This window comes from Rhinatrema bivittatum, chromosome 1 (genome assembly GCF_901001135.1).
Source record: "Rhinatrema bivittatum chromosome 1, aRhiBiv1.1, whole genome shotgun sequence".
NCBI lineage: Eukaryota > Metazoa > Chordata > Amphibia > Gymnophiona > Rhinatrematidae > Rhinatrema > Rhinatrema bivittatum.
Window position 1 is genome coordinate 420,124,049 of NC_042615.1, and position 19,155 is coordinate 420,143,203.

At 52.2% G+C, this 19,155-nt stretch overlaps 1 protein-coding gene across 1 annotated transcript; it reads right to left on the bottom strand.

Annotated features, from left to right (window-relative positions):
- Positions 1-16,264: 16,264 nt before the first annotated feature.
- On the bottom strand, positions 16,265-18,955 carry TOMM5 (translocase of outer mitochondrial membrane 5). Its single transcript, XM_029603103.1, has 2 exons — positions 18,556-18,955; positions 16,265-16,768 (listed from the first exon to the last, which is right to left on the bottom strand). Exons 1-2 carry the CDS (start codon positions 18,674-18,676, stop codon positions 16,734-16,736), a joined length of 156 nt encoding a protein of 51 aa, XP_029458963.1. The 5' UTR covers positions 18,677-18,955; the 3' UTR covers positions 16,265-16,733.
- Positions 18,956-19,155: the final 200 nt, after the last annotated feature.

A 19,155-nucleotide genomic window follows, 5' to 3' on the forward strand; every position in this document is an offset into this window, starting at 1 on the left:
TTATCAAATTCGCTCGGGAGCTCGCCCCTCTGCCACAGTCCTACCACAAGCCCCGAGCATATGGCCCAGTTGATCTTGGTGGAGGATGCGGATGAAAACACCCGCTGGCAGGCGCGCATCCTCGCCATATCAAGTGGGTCCGAAATCAGGAGGAGCACGTCATCGGCGTAAGCGGAGAGGGTGAGGTGAAGTCCGGGGTCCTGCAGTGACAAGCCAGTGAGCTTCCTGCACAATAAGCACAGGAAGGGTTCAATGGCCAGTGCGTACAGTTGCCCGGACAAGGGACAGCCCTGACGTACTCCTCTCCTAAATGCCAGAGGTGCTGTCAGGGACCAATTTACCTAAACCAGACACTCTGCGGACTCGTACAGGAGGTGGAGAAGACCCACGAATTGGGGGCCAAAGCCAAATTCCTACAGGGTCCTCATGAGATAACCGTGATCCACCCTGTCTAAGGCTTTCTCCTGGTCTAGAGACAGAAAGGCCATCGGCAGGTCCATCCTACAACAGTAATGAATGAGATCCCGGACTAGAAGGATGTTATAAAAAATTGAGCAGCCTGGATCGTGTCGGATTGGTCCGGGTGGATCACCTGAGCGAGCACGGGCACTAGCCGCAGCGAGAGCGCCTTGGCTAGGATCTTATAGTCCATGCACAAGAGAGAGACGGGCATCCTCTTTCTAGGGAAGCAGCGTCAATACCGCTCGGCGACACGACAGCGGCAACTCCCCGCTCTCCAGGGCTTCCGTCAGGACCTGCAGGAGATCAGGTCCCAGCAGGTCAAAAAAGTGGCGAAAAAACTCTACCGTCAGACCATCGATGCCTGGCGTTTTGTTGTTGAGCATCTGGTTCAGAGCCTCAGAAAGGTTCGCCAGACTCAAAGGCTCATCCAGCGCGTTTTTGCTGCTCTGCCTGACGGAGGGAAGCCCCTCCCACAGGATCCTGCAGGTGTCCGGGTTGACGGGATCTGGGGAGAAGAGGGTTGAGTAAAAGTCCTGGACCTCCGCCCGAATCCTCTCCGGATCACCAGGGCAGTGATCTGCTTCTGGGCACCCCTCCTCTTCTCCAGCCCAAAGAAGAAGTTTGCCTAAGCCCGACAGCGAGCTACTAGGGGTGCTGTCGGGACCGGGAGACAAGTCCACCCCGCCCTGAGACCCAGACGCTGTCACTGGCAAGGCGAGCTTACATTTTTTCTTCCCCTTTGGGCCAGGGGACGAGGGATCGTCAGTCAGTAAGGGGCCGCCACCGCAGCTCTCAGGCACACCCGGGGTAGGTGTGTCTCCACTGGGAGCGGGGACCACCTCCGCAGCCGAACTCCGCAATTCGGGTGGGGAAGAGGCCGCGGGGACAGGCGCCTCATCGGTAGCTGGGGCAACATCAGCTGGAGCCCCTCCTCAGGTCGAGCACCCTCCGCCTCCAAGGAGATGGCGGGTGGGTCTCCCAAAGGGGAGGGGGTACCAGCAGGCACCTCCACCGCCGGGCCACCGCCACGGGAATCTGAATCCCCCCACGCAGATGATTGCGGGGGGAGGGTAGGTTCCCCCCGGACACTCACCTCAGCGACAGCAGGGGCCGGGGCCTTCGTGCGTTTCCTGCGGGGCTGGGCACCCACGGCCGGCGCTGGAGGGGCAGGTGGGGTGGCAGTGTTGGGACGGCAGGGCTCCTCTCGAACTCCGGAGACGCTGGGGACGCTGGCCTCCGGACCGCGCCCTGAGGGGGCTTGGGCGTTCCGTGGAGGGGCCGGGCAGGCTGTCGTGGCTGAGGCGTTGCGGCTCTGCGGCCGCCGAGGGGGTGGCCTTGGTGGGCGGTCTGGCCAGGGGGCACGCCTAGCGGGTGTGCCCCACCCCCTTACAGGAGAAGCACCTCGCCTCCCCTGCTGCGTAGTGGATCCGATAGGCATAGCCCTGATGGGGGATGACAAAGACCCCCTCGGCCTCCTCCTGCCCTACCTTCAGCTTGAGCATGGCCGCGTGCCGGTAAGACTCAACGTGTTTGAGGGCGCGGTCCGAGTGGCCCATCGGAAGGGTGGTAATTTGAGACTTCAGCTCTCCGAGGTCACCAAGATAGGCTGCCAGCGTCTCGTCCGGCAGGAATGGTGGGACATTCGAGAGGAAAACCTTTGTCCCCACACCATCTAAGGGTTCCAAAACGTGAAAAATACCCCTCACCACCAGCCCCGTGACCAGCGCCGTGTGTGTAGCGGCAAGGTTGGCCAGAAACATAACCACCTTGCCGTACATTTTCCTGCAAGAGATGATATTCCTAGGGCCCACCAGCTGAGCCATCGCTGAGGCGTAGTCTTGGGGTTCCTCACCCGGGAGGATGGGACACCGGACTCCGTGGCGACGGGTAAGACCAACTCTGGGCGTGGGACCAGCTCTTGGCGGTGGGGTGGCGCCAGCAGGGGGATGGGAAGGGGGAGCCAAATTGGAGGCGCATCCCGCCGCCACGGCCGCGTAAGATAGCACGGCAGGCTGAACAGGATGCGGCAGTGTCAAGCCTTCGCCCATGGAGCCGGGCTCAACGTGGGTTTTGCTTTTGGACTTGGCCTTGCTCCTCTGCTCCTGTTTCTGCCTTCCCCCCCCCCCCCCGACGTGCCTGCTTCAGCCCGGGTCCTCACCCAGCAGGGAGCCGTCCCTGCAGCCAGCACTTCTCTCTTCAGCCTTGCAGCGTGGAGCAGTGCCTGCAGCCTGCTACAGCCCCCTGCTTCCCCTGCAGCCAGCCTTACCTCTCTCTGCTTCAGTCCTTGCGGCTGGGAGCTGCTCCAGTCCAGGGCTGCTCCGCCGCTTCCTTGGGCCCTCCACGTGGCTGAGGACGCCACCAGCTTCCAGCTCTTCTCTCCAGCTTCCTAGGGCGCGCCTCTCTGCTCCTCTTCAAGGGCCAGCCAGGTGTGGCCCCTTGCTGACCCCTCCCTGGGCGTTGTCCACCTCAGCTCTACTAAAGGGCTCAACATTCAGTCTGTCTTTGCCTTCGCAAGGAGTTGGTCACTCCTGAGATCCTCGTTCCAGGAGCTGCCTTGTGTTCCAGCCTTCTGCAAGGTCCAGTGTTCCATGTTTTCTGTCGGAGCTTCTTGTCCAGCTGTTCCAGTCCTGATGTCTCCAGTTGTTCCAGTCCTGATGTTCGCTTGTTCCTGTTCCTGCCTTGAGGTCTGATTCCTATTCCGGTATCCATGGTCCAGCCCAGATATACAAGTCTTGTACCTTGATCCTGAAACTCGCCTGAAAGCTAAGTACCTTGCTCTTGAATCTCCTGTAAGCTAGCACCTTGATCCTGTGTCCTCCAATGTCCTGGTACCTCGCGGCTAGCCACGCCGTGGTCCGTGACCAGCCCTCGGGGCGGGCTGATTAGGGCCATCTGTGATGCAAGCCATGTACCTCGTTTCTAAGTCTCTGAGAAGTCCTTGTTCCTGACCTTGTTACCTGCCTTGGCTGCCGGTGTGCAGCAATCCTGCTTCTTCCCTGTTGCCTTGATGTCGGTGCCTGATCCAGTTCCTAATCCAGTCCCAGATGTTCTGCCCTGTGTCTTCGTCTGGCTCCTGAGCCTTCTGGCCTGTTGGGCCCTGGAGTGGCCAACAGGTGGGATTCGTCCCTGTGCTTTGGAGCTTTCCTTCCTGCCAGCCGACGGGGCTTCGGATGTCAGTATCCCAGCATCGGAGTTCGCTTCGCCTGGATCTCTCCTGCATTCTGCTGTTCTCAGCGTGGTCCGTGACCTGCCCTCCAAGGCAGTGTTGGGGACGCGTGGGACAGGGTGGCCCTTGACTCAGTCCCAGGAGTGGTCTGAGCAGGGTGCCCTGAGGGACAGTGCCCATGTTTTCCTTCAGCCCTTGTTCCTGAGTCTACATCTGCACCTTCAGTACCTCGCTTCTGAGTCTACCTCTGCATCTTCAGTACCTTGCTTCTGAGTCTACCTCTGCACTCCCAGTATCTTGCTTCTGAGTCTACATCAGCACGCCCAGTATCTTGAATCTGAGTCTTTGTCTGCATTCCCAGCACCCTGCTTCTGAGTCTACGTCTGCACTTCCAGTACCCTGCTTCTGAGTCTCGTCTGAATCTATGTTCCAGTCTTCGCTGTCCTGGCCTCCGTCCGGCCTGCCGCTTCGTGCCGTACTCTGCGGCAGGTCCGAAAGGGATGGGAACGGTCGGAGGACTGTTCACAAGACCAACATTGCGTTGTTGGGTCTTCCGAAGCGTGCAGGTCCAGAGGAGGGCCTGTCGCCTGGTCATCACTCCAGTCTTGCTTCCGTCCTACCCATGCTCGGGCATGCCAAGCCTCCCGCGGCCCTCTTCAGAATCCTCTGGGGTCGAGCCACGGCCCAAGGACACACCTCTCTCAGGAAGTGGGATCGCTCTCCGAGCGCTCCGCAACACCTAGATCTCTTTCTTGGGTTGTAGCACCTAATATGGAACCCAACATTGTGTAATTATAGCATGGGTTATTTTTCCCTATATGCATCACCTTGCACTTATCCACATTAAATTTCATCTGCCATTTGGATGCCCAATCTTCCAGTCTCACAAGGTCTTCCTGCAATTTATCACAATCTGCTTGTGATTTAACTACTCTGAACAATTTTGTGTCATCTGCAAATGTGATTATCTCACTCGTATTTCTTTCCAGATCATTTATAAATATATTGAAAAGTAAGGGTCCCAATACAGATCCCTGAGGCACTCTACTGTCCACTCCCTTCTACTGAGAAAATTGTCCATTTAATCCTACTCTCTGTTTCCTGTCTTTTAGCCAGTTTGCAATCCACGAAAGGACATCGCCACCTATCCCATGACTTTTTACTTTTCCAAGAAGCCTCTCATGAGGAAAATCCAAGTATACTATATCTACTGGTTCACCTTTATCCACATGTTTATTAACTCCTTCAAAAAAGTGAAGCAGATTTGTGAGGCAAGACTTGCCCTGGGTAAAGCCATGCTGACTTTGTTCCATTAAACCATGTCTTTCTATATGTTCTGTGATTTTGATGTTTAGAACACTTTCCACTATTTTTCCTGGCACTGAAGTCAGGCTAACCGGTCTGTAGTTTCCCGGATCGCCCCTGGAGCCCTTTTTAAATATTGGGGTTACATTTGCTATCCTCCAGTCTTCAGGTACAATGGATGATTTTAATGATAAGTTACAAATTTTTACTAATAGGTCTGAAATTTCATTTTTTAGTTCCTTCAGAACTCTGGGGTGTATACCATTCGGTCCAGGTGATTTACTACTCTTCAGTTTGTCAATCAGGCCTACCACATCTTCTAGGTTCACCGTGATTTGATTCAGTCCATCTGAATCATTACCCATGAAAACCTTCTCCATTACTGGCACCTCCCCAACATCCTCTTCAGTAAACACCGAAGCAAAGAAATCATTTAATCTTTCCGCGATGGCCCTATCTTCTCTAAGTGCCCCTTTAATCCCTCAATCATCTAACGGTCCAACTGACTCCGTCATAGACTTTCTGCTTCGGATATACTTAAAAAGGTTTTTACTGTGAGTTTTTGCCTCTACAGCCAACTTCTTTTCAAATTCTCTCTGAGCCTGTCTTATCAATGTCTTACATTTAACTTGCCAATGTTTATGCTTTATCCTATTTTCTTCTGTTGGATCCTTCTTCCAATTTTTGAATGAAGATCTTTTGGCTAAAATAGCTTCTTTCACCTCCCCTTTTAACCATGCCGGTAATCATTTTGCCTTCTTTCCACCTTTCTTAATGTGTGGAATACATCTGGACTGTGCTTCTAGAATGGTATTTTTTAACAATGACCACGTCTCTTGGACATTTTTTACTTTTGTAGCTACTCCTTTCAGTTTTTTTCTAACAATTTTTCTCATTTTATCAAAGTTTCCCTTTTGAAAGTTTAGCACGAGAGAAGAAAATTATTACTTACCTGCTAATTTTCGTTCCTGTAGTACCATGGATCAGTCCAGACAGTGGGTTATGACCCCAATCCAGCAGATGGAGTCAGCACAAGCTTTGAGTGGGCGAATCCATATATACTACTACCCCCACTGCAGGAGTTCAGTATCGAGTATATCAAAGCCCGAGTAGAAACCCCCGAAGGATCAAGTAACTGCAAAAATCCTACCAACTTGTAGGGAGCTGTGAAAAACAGCAAAAAAGAAACGACTGTGAAGACACAGAACACTGTGAGTAAGAAGTAGCGCAGAGCTGAGCAGGATCAAGAACCCAAACACGGTGGGCGTCTGGACTGATCCATGGTACTACAGGAACGAAAATTAGCAGGTAACTAAAAATTTTCTTTTCCCTGTACGTACCTGGATCAGTCCAGACAGTGGGATGTACCCAAGCTTCCCTAAATCGGGTGGGGTCCTGCGAGGCCTGCTCGGAGAACCTGCTTGCCAAAGTGTCCAGAGACCGAAGAGGCGAGGTGCACACGATAGTGCCTCGAGAACGTCTGTAACAATTTCCAGGTGGCTGCTCTACAAATTTCTAGAGAGGATACCGAGCGAGCCTCCACCCAGGAAGCCGCCTGAGAACGTGTAGAATGCGCTATGATGCCGGGTGGGGGAGTCCGCCCCGCCCCAATGTAGGAAGCAGCAATGCCGGCCTTCAGCCATCTGGCAATGGTAGTCTTCGAGGCCTGAGACCCCTTCTTAGGACCGGACCAGAGTACGAAGAGATGGTCAGAGATCCGGAACTCATTTGTAGCCTCCAGATAGAGGCGCAGAGTGCGCTTGACATCCAAGAGACGGAGAGACTTCGGCTCTGATGAGGAGAAGGACGGCAACTCCACCGTCTGGTTCACATGGAATGCAGAAACCACCTTCGGAAGGAGGGAACGGTGCGAAGCGAAACTCCAGGCTCTCTACACGACAGAGCCTGCAGCTCCGAGATGCGTCGAGCGGAACAGATGGCCACAAGAAATACAGTCTTGAGAGTGAGATCCTTTATCGTTGCGCTGCGCAGCGGCTCAAACGGTGGTCCCGACAGGGAGCGAAGCACAAGGTTAAGACTCCAGGAGGGACAAGGGTCCCGTAACGGAGGACGCATATGCTTGACACCCTTGAGAAAACGAGCAATGTCAGGATGCTGTAGAAGAGAGCCCCCATCGCTCAACAGCGAACCAAGGGCGGCCACCTGAACCCGTAGTGAATTATAGGCGAGCCCTTTTTCCACTCCCGTCTGTAGGAACTGAAGGATCTGAGGTACAGAAGCCTTAACGGGTCTCGTGGCCTGGCTGGTACACCACAGCTCGAACACCTTCCAGACTCAAACGTAGGCCGCCGACGTCAATGTCTTTCGTGCCCGCAATAGCGTGGATACTACCGCCTCTGGGTAGCCCCAACGCCGGAGGCGGCGCCTCTCAAAAGCCAGGCCGCAAGACAGAAGAGTTCTGCCTGCTCGAAAAATACCGGGCCCTGATGTAGGAGCTGGGGGAGGTGCCCCAGCCTGATTGGCCCGTCGATCACCAGCTGTAGCAGGTCTGCAAACCAGGGTCGCCTGGGCCATTCTGGAGCGACGAAGACCACGGTCCCCTGATGGCTTTCTATTCTGCGGAGCATCCTGCCCACCAGGGGCCACGGTGGAAAAGCGTAGAGCAGAAGATGTGGGGGCCACGGAAGGACCAGGGCATCCACTCCCTCCACGCCGCGCTCTCTCCGGCGACTGAAGAAGCGTGGAGCCTTGGCGTTGAGAGCGGACGCCATCAGATCCAAGTGGGGGGCTCCCCACCGATGGACGAGAAGTTGCATCGCTTTGTCGGAGAGAGACCACTCTCCTGGATCCAGCAGTTGACGACTGAGGAAGTCCGCCTGGACGTTGTCCACCCCGGCGATGTGCGAGGCTGCTAGCCGGACGAGATGACTCTCTGCCCATTGCACCAGCAGCGCCGCCTCGAGCGCGACCTGCGGGCTGCGCGTGCCTCCTTGTCGGTTGATGTAGGCCACGGTGGTAGCGTTGTCCGATAGGATTCTGACTTCCCGGTTCCGAAGAAGCGGGAGGAAATGTCGCAGAGCTAGCCGGACCGCTCTGGTTTCCAGATGGTTGATTGACCACTTCGCCTCCACCGTGGACCACGTCCCCTGCGTGGCGCTTCGATCGCAGACTGCACCCCAGCCTGCTAGACTGGCATCGGTAGTCACCACCACCCAATTTGGCAGATCGAGGGACACGCCACGGGACAGGTTCGGCGGATCCAACCACCAGCCCAGACTGTCCCTGGCATTCTGCAGGAGCGGGAGAATCATCTGGTAGTCCTGCGATACTGGTTTCCAATGGGAGAGGAGCGCCCACTGTAAGGTCCTGAGGAGCGCGAAAACCCAAGGTACAAGGTCGATGGTGGACCCCATCACTCCCAGGAGTTGTAGGTAGTCCCAGGAGGTGGGCTCTGGTAACGCAGAGAACCATCGTGTGTGATCCCGCAAGGATTGAGCCTTGTCCTGGCGCAGAAAAACCTTGCCCAGTAGGGTGTCGAAGGTCGCCCCCAAAATATCCAAGCGTTGCGAGGGCATGAGGGAGCTCTTGGAGAAGTTCACTACCCATCCCAGGGAGTGTAGAAACCGTACTACTCGAGTCACCGCTGAGCGTCCATGATCGAATGACTTCGCCCGGATGAGCCAATCGTCCAGAAAAGAATGAACCAGGATGCCCTCCTTCTGGAGAGCTGCAGCCACGACTACCATGATCTTGGTGAAGGTGCACGGCGCCGTCGCCAATCCGAACGGGAGAGCCGTGAACTGAAAATGCTGGGCCAGGATTTTGAAACGAAGGAAACGGTGGTGGTCCGGGCGGATGGGAATGTGCACGTAGGCCTCCGTTAAGTCCAGGGAGGCGAGGAACTCCCCCCGATGTACCGCCGCAATCACTGATCGGAACGTTTCCATGCGGAACCGAACGACTCTAAGGGATTTGTTGACTTCCTTGAGGTCTAGGATAGGCCGGAAGGAACCGTCCTTCTTTGGCACGACGAAATAGATGGAATAGTGGCCCGAGCCCACCTCTCCGAAGGGCACGGGCGCAATAGCGCCTATCTCCCGGAGTCTGTCCAGAGTCAGCTGCGCTGCTCTTCTCTTGAGGTCCGAGCCACAGGGAGAAAAGATGAACCTTCCCTGCGGGGGGCGGACAAATTCCAATGCGTAGCCGTGTTTTATGGTATCCAGGACCCACTGGTCCGAGGTGATCCGCGCCCACTCCGCGTAGAAATACGTTAGCCGGCCCCCAATCCTGGGGACAGGGGAGTGGGCGAGACTGGCATCATTGTGAAGACTTGGTAGAGGGGTTCCCGGGTCCGGGAGCAGTGCGTGCGGGCCGACGCCCGCGAAAGGAGCGCGACCCGGGCTGAGAACTGGGGGCGGATGGCCGGGAGCCCGCCTGTCTGTATCCCCTGTAGCGCCGTTGTGCTCTGGCTCTGGTCCGAGAAGAAGAAAACGCTCTGGATGGTCGAAACCTATCCTCCGGCAGCCGATGAACAGCGTTCTCCCCCAGGGACTTGATGATCTGGTCCAAATCTTCCCCGAAGAGGAACTTGCCCCTGAAGGGAAGAGAGCCCAGACTGGACTTAGAGGACGTATCAGCCGCCCAGTTGCGTAGCCACAGTAGCCGTCGTGCTACCACTACCGAAACCATGGATCTTGCGAGGACCCGAAAGAGGTCGTACGAGGCGTCCGCCCCATACGCCACTGCGGCTTCTAGTCGATCTGCCTGGGCAGCCTCATCGGCCGGCAGGACCTGAGATGTGAGGAGTTGTTGCACCCAAAGGAGACTAGCCTGCTGGGCAAGCGAACTGCACATCACCCCCCGCATACCCAGTGCGGAGACCTCGAAGACCCGCTTAAGGAAAACTTCCAACTTACGATCCTGTCTGTCCCGCAACGCCGCACCTCCCGTTACTGGGATAGTCGTCCTCTTCGTGACCGCCGACACTGCGGAGTCCACCTTTGGGACCTTGATGAGGTCCAGAAAATCTTCGGGGAGCGGGTACAGCTTTTCCATGGCCCGGCTGCTCTTCAGGGAGGCCTCCGGGGTGTCCCATTCCCTGGTGAGAAGTTGTAAAAACGAGTCATGAATGGGAAAGGCCCAAGCCCTCGGCCGGAGTGCCGCCAGGACTGGATCTCCCTTCTTTGAAGAAGCGACGACAGCGGGAGCTACTGGGGCAGGCGGGTCTGGTGGCGGGTCCAAATCTAATTCCTGAATGATCTGCGGGATGAGGTCGTCCAGCTCTTCCCTCTGGAAGAGGCATAGGGTACGCGGATCATCCCCGTCCTGCGTGCCGTCCCCTTGTCCCCCATCCGGGAGGTCAGGTCCATGTCCCGCTGGGTCTGGCACCGCCCCCACTGCCGCGGACTCAGAGCGGACTCGGGTGGGAGGCCCCCGCTCCCGGAGGGTCGGGGGGGGGGGGGGCCGGCGTCTAGGGCGACATCCGTGGGATCTTAGGAGGGGGGATCCCACAGGCGCTTCCAGCCCCTGCAGATAAGCGGTATGCATGAGCAGGATAAACTCCGGAGAGAACCCTGGCCTGCTCGGGTGCGCTTCGAGGAGCGGCGTGGTTCCTGCTCCCTGGCTCTGGGTGTTTGGTTCCTGCACCAAAATCGGGGGAGCACCCCCGCTTGTAGAATCCTCCTGGGATCCGTTCTCCCTCGTGGCCTGCGCCTCAGGGCGGTCAGAGTGTAAAATGGCCACCGTTCCCACCAAAAATGACGGAGTGGCCGGCCCGCGCCGCCCGGGCAAAAAAGAGAAATCAGGGATTGTGAGGTACCTTCCCCCCCCCGGGAAGGCATCGCGCGCAGATGCCCTCCCGGGAAATCCGGGACCCCGGGTCGCCGCAGGCCGCACAGCGTGACGGCCACGGCATCGCTGTGGGAGACAAGAAAACTGCTCCAAAAATGAGAAAAAGCCTGGGGGGGGGCCACGTGCACAAAAGCGCCGCTGCGGGGGGGCCCGGTCGGCCCGCACTGCCCGCTGACTGAAAATAGAGGAGGGTGCCGGGGGGGGGGGGGGGGGCCTTCCCGGCCACACAACCCGCCCCAGACGTCTTTTCCTAAGCGCCGCAGCAGCCCATGAGGAGCTGTAAAATGGCCGCGGGTGAGGGAGTAAAAGCGAAGAGGCCGGGTCCACCGGCTTTCGCGGGCACCGGGGGCTGAGCTGTGAAGGAAAAACTACAAAGGAAAACCAACTTACCCCTGGCTGCAACGAGAAATAAACAGCAAGGCCGCAGAGAAGAGACAAGGAAGAGAAGCCACTCCCCAGAAGTTGAAAGGCCCCTGCCTTACAATTTTTTTTTTTTTTTTTACTTAGTACAAAATTGATACAAACTTGATCCACAAGAAAAAGACAGCAACAAGCCAGATAATCAAGCAAGAAAATGAGAAAGAAGGAAAAAGAGAGGAAGCCTGATTCCCCTACTCGCATCTGCTGGAGTCAGAAGATACTTAACTCCTGCAGAGGGGGTAGTAGTATATATGGATACGCCCCCTCAAAGCTTGTGCTGACTCCATCTGCTGGATTGGGGACATAACCCACTGTCTGGACTGATCCAGGTACGTACAGGGAACCTTGGATTTGCACACTATTCCTCTTCCAGTCATTAAATAAAATTTGATCATATTACGACCACTATTGCCAAGCGGCCCCACCACAGTTACCTCTCTCACCAAGTCCTGTGCTCCACTGAGAATTAGATCTAAAATTGCTCCCTCTCTCATCGGTTCCTGAACCAATTGCTCCATAAAGCTATCATTTATTCCATCCAGGAACGTTATCTCTCTAGCGTGACCCGATGATACATTTACCCAGTCAATATTGGGGTAATTGAAGTCTCCAACACAGAAGCAAACCTTGCACATAAGCAAGTATCAACCAAAGAAGGTGCAAGAATACACTTAGGCAATCCACCTTTCACATACAAGTATTCTTTAATGAAAAAGTCTTTCACTCAATGTAATCGGCAACTCCACAAAGCTAGCAAGCAATGTTTATATCAATCCCCCGACACGGGTCCGTGTTTCGCTTTGTCGCTGCATCGGGAGGGACCACAAATATAAATTTCAATCTACAACATAAAAAGTATAAGATTTGGTGGATCGCTACAAAATAGAAGGCTACATAACTTATAACATAAGTAAAATTAGTACATACCTTTCAAACCAATCCGGGAGCACAGAGCGCCCCCAGTGGAATACACTTTTAAAGAGTAGAAGTTGGCGCCAAAAAGCAATGACATCGCGAGACTATCTAGCCAATCAGGACAAAGCATGAGTTAACTAAATAAATGCCACTATTTCCCTGTTTAATCCTTTAGGAGTAATTTATTTATTTATTTATTTTTAATTTTTATATACCGAAGGTCTTGTGGGAATTACAAATCACTCCGGTTTACATAAAACGATGAACTGCCCAACAGCGGATGGGGGCTTTACATAGAACTGTAGAACATAGTAATAGTGTCCAAATTAAAAATCCACCTTTGTTCCTTTCTTCCAAGCATTCCTGGGTAGTCTCCCCCTCTCGAATGTCGGGGGACCACCTCCAGGACCAAGAAAGAAAGAAAGATCAGAGATGGCATGATTACATTGTGCCCAATGACTTACCAGTGGTTCATCTATTCGTGACAAATGGATATTAGAACAATGTTCAATAATTCTGGTTTTTACCATGCGGGTCCTTTTGCCCACATATACCGTGTGTCACGAATAGATGAACCACTGGTAAGTCATTGGGCACAATGTAATCATGCCATCTCTGATCTTTCTTTCTTTCTTGGTCCTGGAGGTGGTCCCCCGACATTCGAGAGGGGGAGACTACCCAGGAATGCTTGGAAGAAAGGAACAAAGGTGGATTTTTAATTTGGACACTACTCCTAAAGGATTAAACAGGGAAATAGAGTGGCATTTATTTAGTTAACTCATGCTTTGTCCTGATTGGCTAGATAGTCTCGCGATGTCATTGCTTTTTGGCACCAACTTCTGCTCTTTAAAAGTGTATTCCACTGGGGGCGCTCTGCGCTCCCGGATTGGTTGAAAGGTATGTACTAATTTTACTTATGTTATAAGTTATGTAGCCTTCTATTTTGTAGCGATCCACCAAATCTTATACTTTTTATGTTGTAGATTGAAATTTATATTTGTGGTCCCTCCCGATGCAGCGACAAAGCGAAACACGGACCCGTGTCGGGGGATTGATATAAACATTGCTTGCAAGCTTTGTGGAGTTGCCGATTACATTGAGTGAAAGACTTTTTCATTAAAGAATACTTGTATTTGAAAGGTGGATTGCCTAAGTGTATTCTTGCACCTTCTTCGGTTGGTAATTGAAGTCTCCCATTATTACTGCACTACCACTTTGGTTAGCTTCCCTAATTTCTCTTAGCATTTCACTGTCCGTCTCACCATCTTGACCAGGTGGACGGTAGTATACCCCCTATCACTATAGTCTTCCCCGACACACAAGGGATTTCTTCTAACCCATAAAGATTCAATTTTGTATTTAGTCTCATGCAGGATGTTTATCTGTTGAACTCTATGGCCATCCCGGACATAAAGCGCCACACCTCCTCCCAAGTGCTCCTCTCTGTCACTCCTGCGATATAATTTGTACCCCGGGTATAGCACTGTCCCATTGGTTATCCTCTTTCCACCATGTCTCTGAGATGCCAATTAGTCTATGTCATCATTCACTGCTATACATTCTAAATCTCCCATCTTACTTCTTAGACTTCGGGCATTAGCATTCAAACTTTCAAAGTTTGGTTTTTGTTTGTATTTTCATTCTGCTTTTTAATTGATAGGGATAAGTTAGAATTTTTTAGCTCAGGTGAGTTTTTAGTTACAGGCACTTGGACTACTTTTCTAATTATTGGAACCTCACTGTCGGGATGCCCTAATTCTAATGCATCATTGGTATCCTTTAAAGATACCTCTCTCCGAACCATGCTCTGCTGAGCGACTGTCGGCTTTCCCCTTTGTTCTAGTTTAAAAGCTGCTCTCCTTTTTAAAAGGTTAGTGCCAGCAGTCTGGTTCCACCCTGGTTAAGGTGGAGCCCATCCCTTCGGAAGAGACTCCCCCCTTCCCCAAAAGGTTCCCCAGTTCCTAACAAAACTGAATCCCTCTTCTTTGCACCATCGTCTCATCCATGCATTGAGACTCCGGAGCTCTGCCTGCCTCTGGTGACCTGCGCGTGGAACAGGGAGCATTTCAGAGAATACTACCCTGGAGGTTCTGGATTTAAGCTTTCTACCTAAGAGCCTAAATTTGGCTTCCAGAACCTCCCTCTCACATTTTCCTATGTCGTTGGTGCCCACATGTACCACAACAGCCGGCTCCTCCCCAGCACTGTCTAAAATCCTATCTAGGTGACGCGTGAGGTCCGCCACCTTCGCAGCAGGTAGGCATGTTACCAGGCGATCCTCACGCCCACCAGCCACCCAGCTATCTACATTCCTAATAATCAAATCACCAACTATGACAGCCGACCTAACCCTTCCCTCCTGGGCAGAAGGCCTTGGAGATATCCTCAGTGCGAAAGGACAATGCATCACCTGGAGAGCAGGTCCTTGCTACAGGATCCTTTCCTGCTGCACCTGGTTGGTGCTCTCCCCTCATGAGACCTTCTTCCTCCAAGGCAGCACCAGGGCTGCCAGTCTGAAGTTGGAACTTGACTACTCTTGTCCCTGAAGGTCTCATCTATATACCTCTCTGTCTGCCTCAGCTCCTCCAGGTCTGCTACTCTAGCCTCCAGAGATCGGACTCGTTCTCTGAGAGCCAGGAGCTCTTTGGTAAGGTTCCGTTCCTGGAGGGATTTCTCCTTCGCTCCAGGGAGTCTTGATCCTCGTCCGAGGTGTCAGTGTCCCCAATGTTGGGGCTTTTGGGCGGGAGAGCACTTCTCTGGGTTTAGTGGGTCCCGAGATATTAGTGTCCTCTGGGGGAGGCTGTGTCATCTGGGGCACCAGTTGCATGTGGACAAAGGTATGTAGACCTGTGAAAAATTCTACCCAGGAGAAAGATGCTGGGTCTAAATTTAAGAGGCGCTGTGTCCCCGGGGAGGCCCGTTTGAAGAAGGCTCCTGCTGGTAGTAGCGAGTTCCGGTGTACTGTTGGTGGATCCGGAGTCCCAGTACCGGCTGGGGAGGACCTTGACCTGGTTCACCCAGAGTCTCCTCGCACTGTAGACACAGGGCTGTGGCCTCTTCGTGCTGTACAGCTCCAATGTGGCATGCGGGGCAGAGGACCTGAGCCTTGAGCGCATAGGATTGCAGCAACCTCCGGTTTGTGCGTTCAAGTCTACACCAGGAGGCTTAGTTATGCGCTCCGGGTGCACCAAAGTTACACGTGTAGGTCGAATGCGCGCTCAATCAGATGTCGTGCCGCTGTGCGCACGGTGTTCACTTATGCGCCTGGCCCAGTTGAGTGTGTGTGGCTGTGCGCCCGGCTCCCTCGTGCGCATCGCTGTGCACACGACACTTATACTCGCGCGCCGGTGTGTGCACAAGTGATTTTGTGCGCACAGATCGAATTGGCGGACAGGATGGCGACGGCGACCTCACGAGTAATATGGCGACCACCTCGGAGGGTCTCTACGTGGGTGGACCCTCGTATCGGACCGGGTCTAACTCAGATAGGGCTGATCAACCCGGTGGCACTGACGCCGGCTGGCGATCTGTGCTGCTCTTCGAGCCTTGGAGACCAGAGACTTTTAGGAAGTTTTCTACCTTACCTTGTCTCGGTGTTTCCCAGTCTCATTCCGGGCGGTCTCCGGCTGCAGGGGGAGAGAGAAAGGTACTTTCACCGCCATGCTTGAAGTTGCACCCGCTGCCTCTTGGCTGCACCCGATGTCGAGGGCTAATTCTACGCCGAGAACCAGCTGCCGGACAGGGGGATCGCGGAAATCACCTAGGGAATTCTCAACTGGGGGAGGGACCCATAGGTATCACCGCAGGAAAGTGGGGCTCGTCTGTAGAGGTAAGATTTCTTCTTGTTTTGGATTTCTTTGGTTAGAATACTCTAACGATGTGCAAGCTTGTATAGAGTCTCGAACTGCTATGGAGACGGAAAATACTGAAGAGCAGAGCATCCTCCAGGGGTATATGTACTAGGGCTAACGTCAGATTGAAATCTGATCCACCTCCAACTGCTATCAGGAGCACACTATACCCATTGATCCTGAGTCCATCTACTACACACTAGGAAATAATGATTCCACAAATAAAAAAAACCCTACCCCACAGAACCCTGAAATAGTTATAACTCAGTTGTATTTATTAAAAATAGTTAAGGCAAATGGAGTAATGGTATTCTAAAAAAAATAAAATAGCACCTTTAGGTTTAAGAATTCAGTTTTAATCTACAGATCACATGAATTGAGCATAGTTTTTCATGCTTTTCACAATAAGGAGGTTCTACTGCCATGGCAACCACAGTGGTGGTGTTTAAGAGGTAGCTTTATAACAGCATCATCATGACAGTTAACTAGGGAAAGTATGACAAAACTAAGTTTCATAACTTGTTTACAATTCAGGATTGGTATCCTATAACTCAGATTTACTGTACAGTACAGACATGACAGCATCATAACAAACCTCTTGATTAGCAGCTTAACATACAGAGACGATGACCAGTCTCGTATTTCCAGCTACGTTACTATTCAGATAGACTTGGTTTTAAATAAAAAGAATTTAAGGTCCTTTCAGGAACTGAGGCCTGTGGTGTCTGCTCCGTTTGCAAATGTTCAACAGAAAAATAAAATGTAGCCTTTTCACATTGTGTTTCTGGCATCTTTGCCAATTTTCAGATGCTGTCCAACTTCTTTAAGATGAATGGAGCTGGGGAAAGAAGAGTCAAAATATAGATATAAATGCTCTTAGGAATATGAAAATGACTAACATGATTCAATTAGATTTTGCTCATCCTTGCTTCAAAATCAGTTAAGCTGAAATCAGAGGTGAAAAAAACCAAAACTCCCGGTCACCCAGGTAACCAAATTTTCATAGCTGACACCTGCTAGGCCAGGTTCAGGACTACTGCTACTGCAGCTGGCAGCAAAAACATGCTGCCCAGACTAATGGGCCGATACAGTAAAGTGCGCTCCAGCGAAGCACACTGTTAGCCCATGTCTGGCCGCGCGTTTGACGCACTTTTACCCCTTATACAGTAAAGGGTAATAGCGCGTCAAAAACACACGGCCAAACCCCCCGAAACTAACAGCGCCCGCAACATGCAAATGCATGTTGATGGGCCTATTAGTTTTTCCCATGCGATCCAGAAAGTAAAATGTGCAGCCAAGCAGCACATTTTACTTTCAAAAGTTAACACCTGCATTTGTTTCAGCCAGCACAGGGAAAGTGTACAGAAAAGCAGAAAAAAAAACTGCTTTTCTGTACACCCTCCGACTTAATATCATAGCGATATTACATCAGAGGCCCCAAAAGTAAAAAAAAGATATTTAAAAAAAAATGTAAAATCTGCCTGCAGGTTGGAAGACGGACGCTCAATTTTGCCAACGTCCATTTTCCAAACCTGTGGCTGTCAGCAGGTTCAAGAACAGACGCCAGAAAAATTGAGCGTCAGCTGTCAAACCCGCTGACAGCCGCGTCTGCTGACAAAAAGGAGGCACTAGGGATGCGTTAGTGTCCCTAGCACCTCCTTTTACCGCAGGCCCTCATTTACATATTTATGTTTTACTGAATTGCACACCCAGGAGAGAGGCCTGGGTGCACTTCAGGAGAGCAGGCGCTCGCAGGCTCTCCCACGGGTTTTTCGGTATCGGCCTGTAACTGCACCAGGAAAAGAAGGTACAAGCCTTGAATGATGGGAAAAGGTGTGGGCCCAAAAGCACCACTGCCATAAAGAGTAAGCAACTTGAAGCACCATCATGAGATGTGAAGGCCACAAAAATAAGATACTATAGATAGAAATGGAAGGGTGCTTCAACCTGAGACACATGATGAAGAAAAGGAAGGAGGGAAAGAGGAAATGAGAACTAAGGTAGAAAAGGATGACGACAGTGAAAAAAGTGAGCTAAAGGAAAACATCACCCTCCCAAAAAATGAGCAAAAAAGAAGCAAAATAAGGTTAAAAGTACAAATTAGAAAAAAAAAAATACCCCCCCCCCTCCCAACATACACACACACACACACCAATTTGCAAATGGTAAACATTTTTCGGTTCACTCCTAAAAGTCTTGGTTGGCACTTAACATTTTAAAACATTTTTTCCACCCCAAAAGTACCTAAGGAGCTGAAATGTAATGCTCAACGATGCGTTTTTCCAAAGCGAAAATGCAAAGCTATAATTTTCAGCAGCATTTTGTTTAAATGTATCTTTCTAACCCAACAAAAAGCACAGAGTAATACTTATCTCGAGAGTTATACTAGCTTACCCGGAGAGTTAAAGAAACTGAAAAGTTAACTGTCATCCTAGTGGGGGGGGGAGAATTCTTCTTCCATCTCAAATGGTGATAAGCGCGCCTGGGCCACACTACGCCCCCGCCAAGGTTTCACAAGGGCACGGGCCAGCGCGCGCGCGCACGCTATAACGCCCTGGATAAAGATAGGGCGGGGAAGGAATGTGAAACAGCTGCAGGCTCTAGGACAGCTCACAGTTTACTTACTGATTCTCAGCACCACCACATAGATACAAAAGTTGCGGACAGATTTTACTACGTCTTCGCGCATCTTCTTCTTCATCTCCTCAGGGTCCAGCTTGGGACCGGGGCCCTCCATGCGGAACATGGCGTGCGCGCTCCCTCCGCCGGGAGCTGAATATAATACAGGGGCCGACCCCGGCGCTCTTTTTCCCGCCACGCGCCGAAGCTCTCCTTTCTCCACTACGCGCACTCAACAATCGCGCACGCCTCTCTGCTAGGCTTACTCCGCGCGGTTCCTACAAGTGCAAGCACTGGACTCTATTCTGCACGCCCCAACAACGGCAAAGCTTTCACTTGCTTCAACCAATCTTCGTTAAAAGGTGAAATGCAACTTCCTGCCGACGCTGTGCGTCAGTCAATAACATCTGTTCTTATAGCTTAGTTTAAAAAAAAAAAAAAAAAAAAAAAAAAAAAAAAAGCTAGTCACGTGACTTTGCATGACGTCGCCGGTCTCCATCTTACGGTTGGAAAAGGTTTTGCACGTGGGATTTCAGCACGAGCGGCGCGCTGCATTGTGGGCTAAAGGCAGCATCGGGGATGGAGTAGAGAGAGGCATGGCTGATT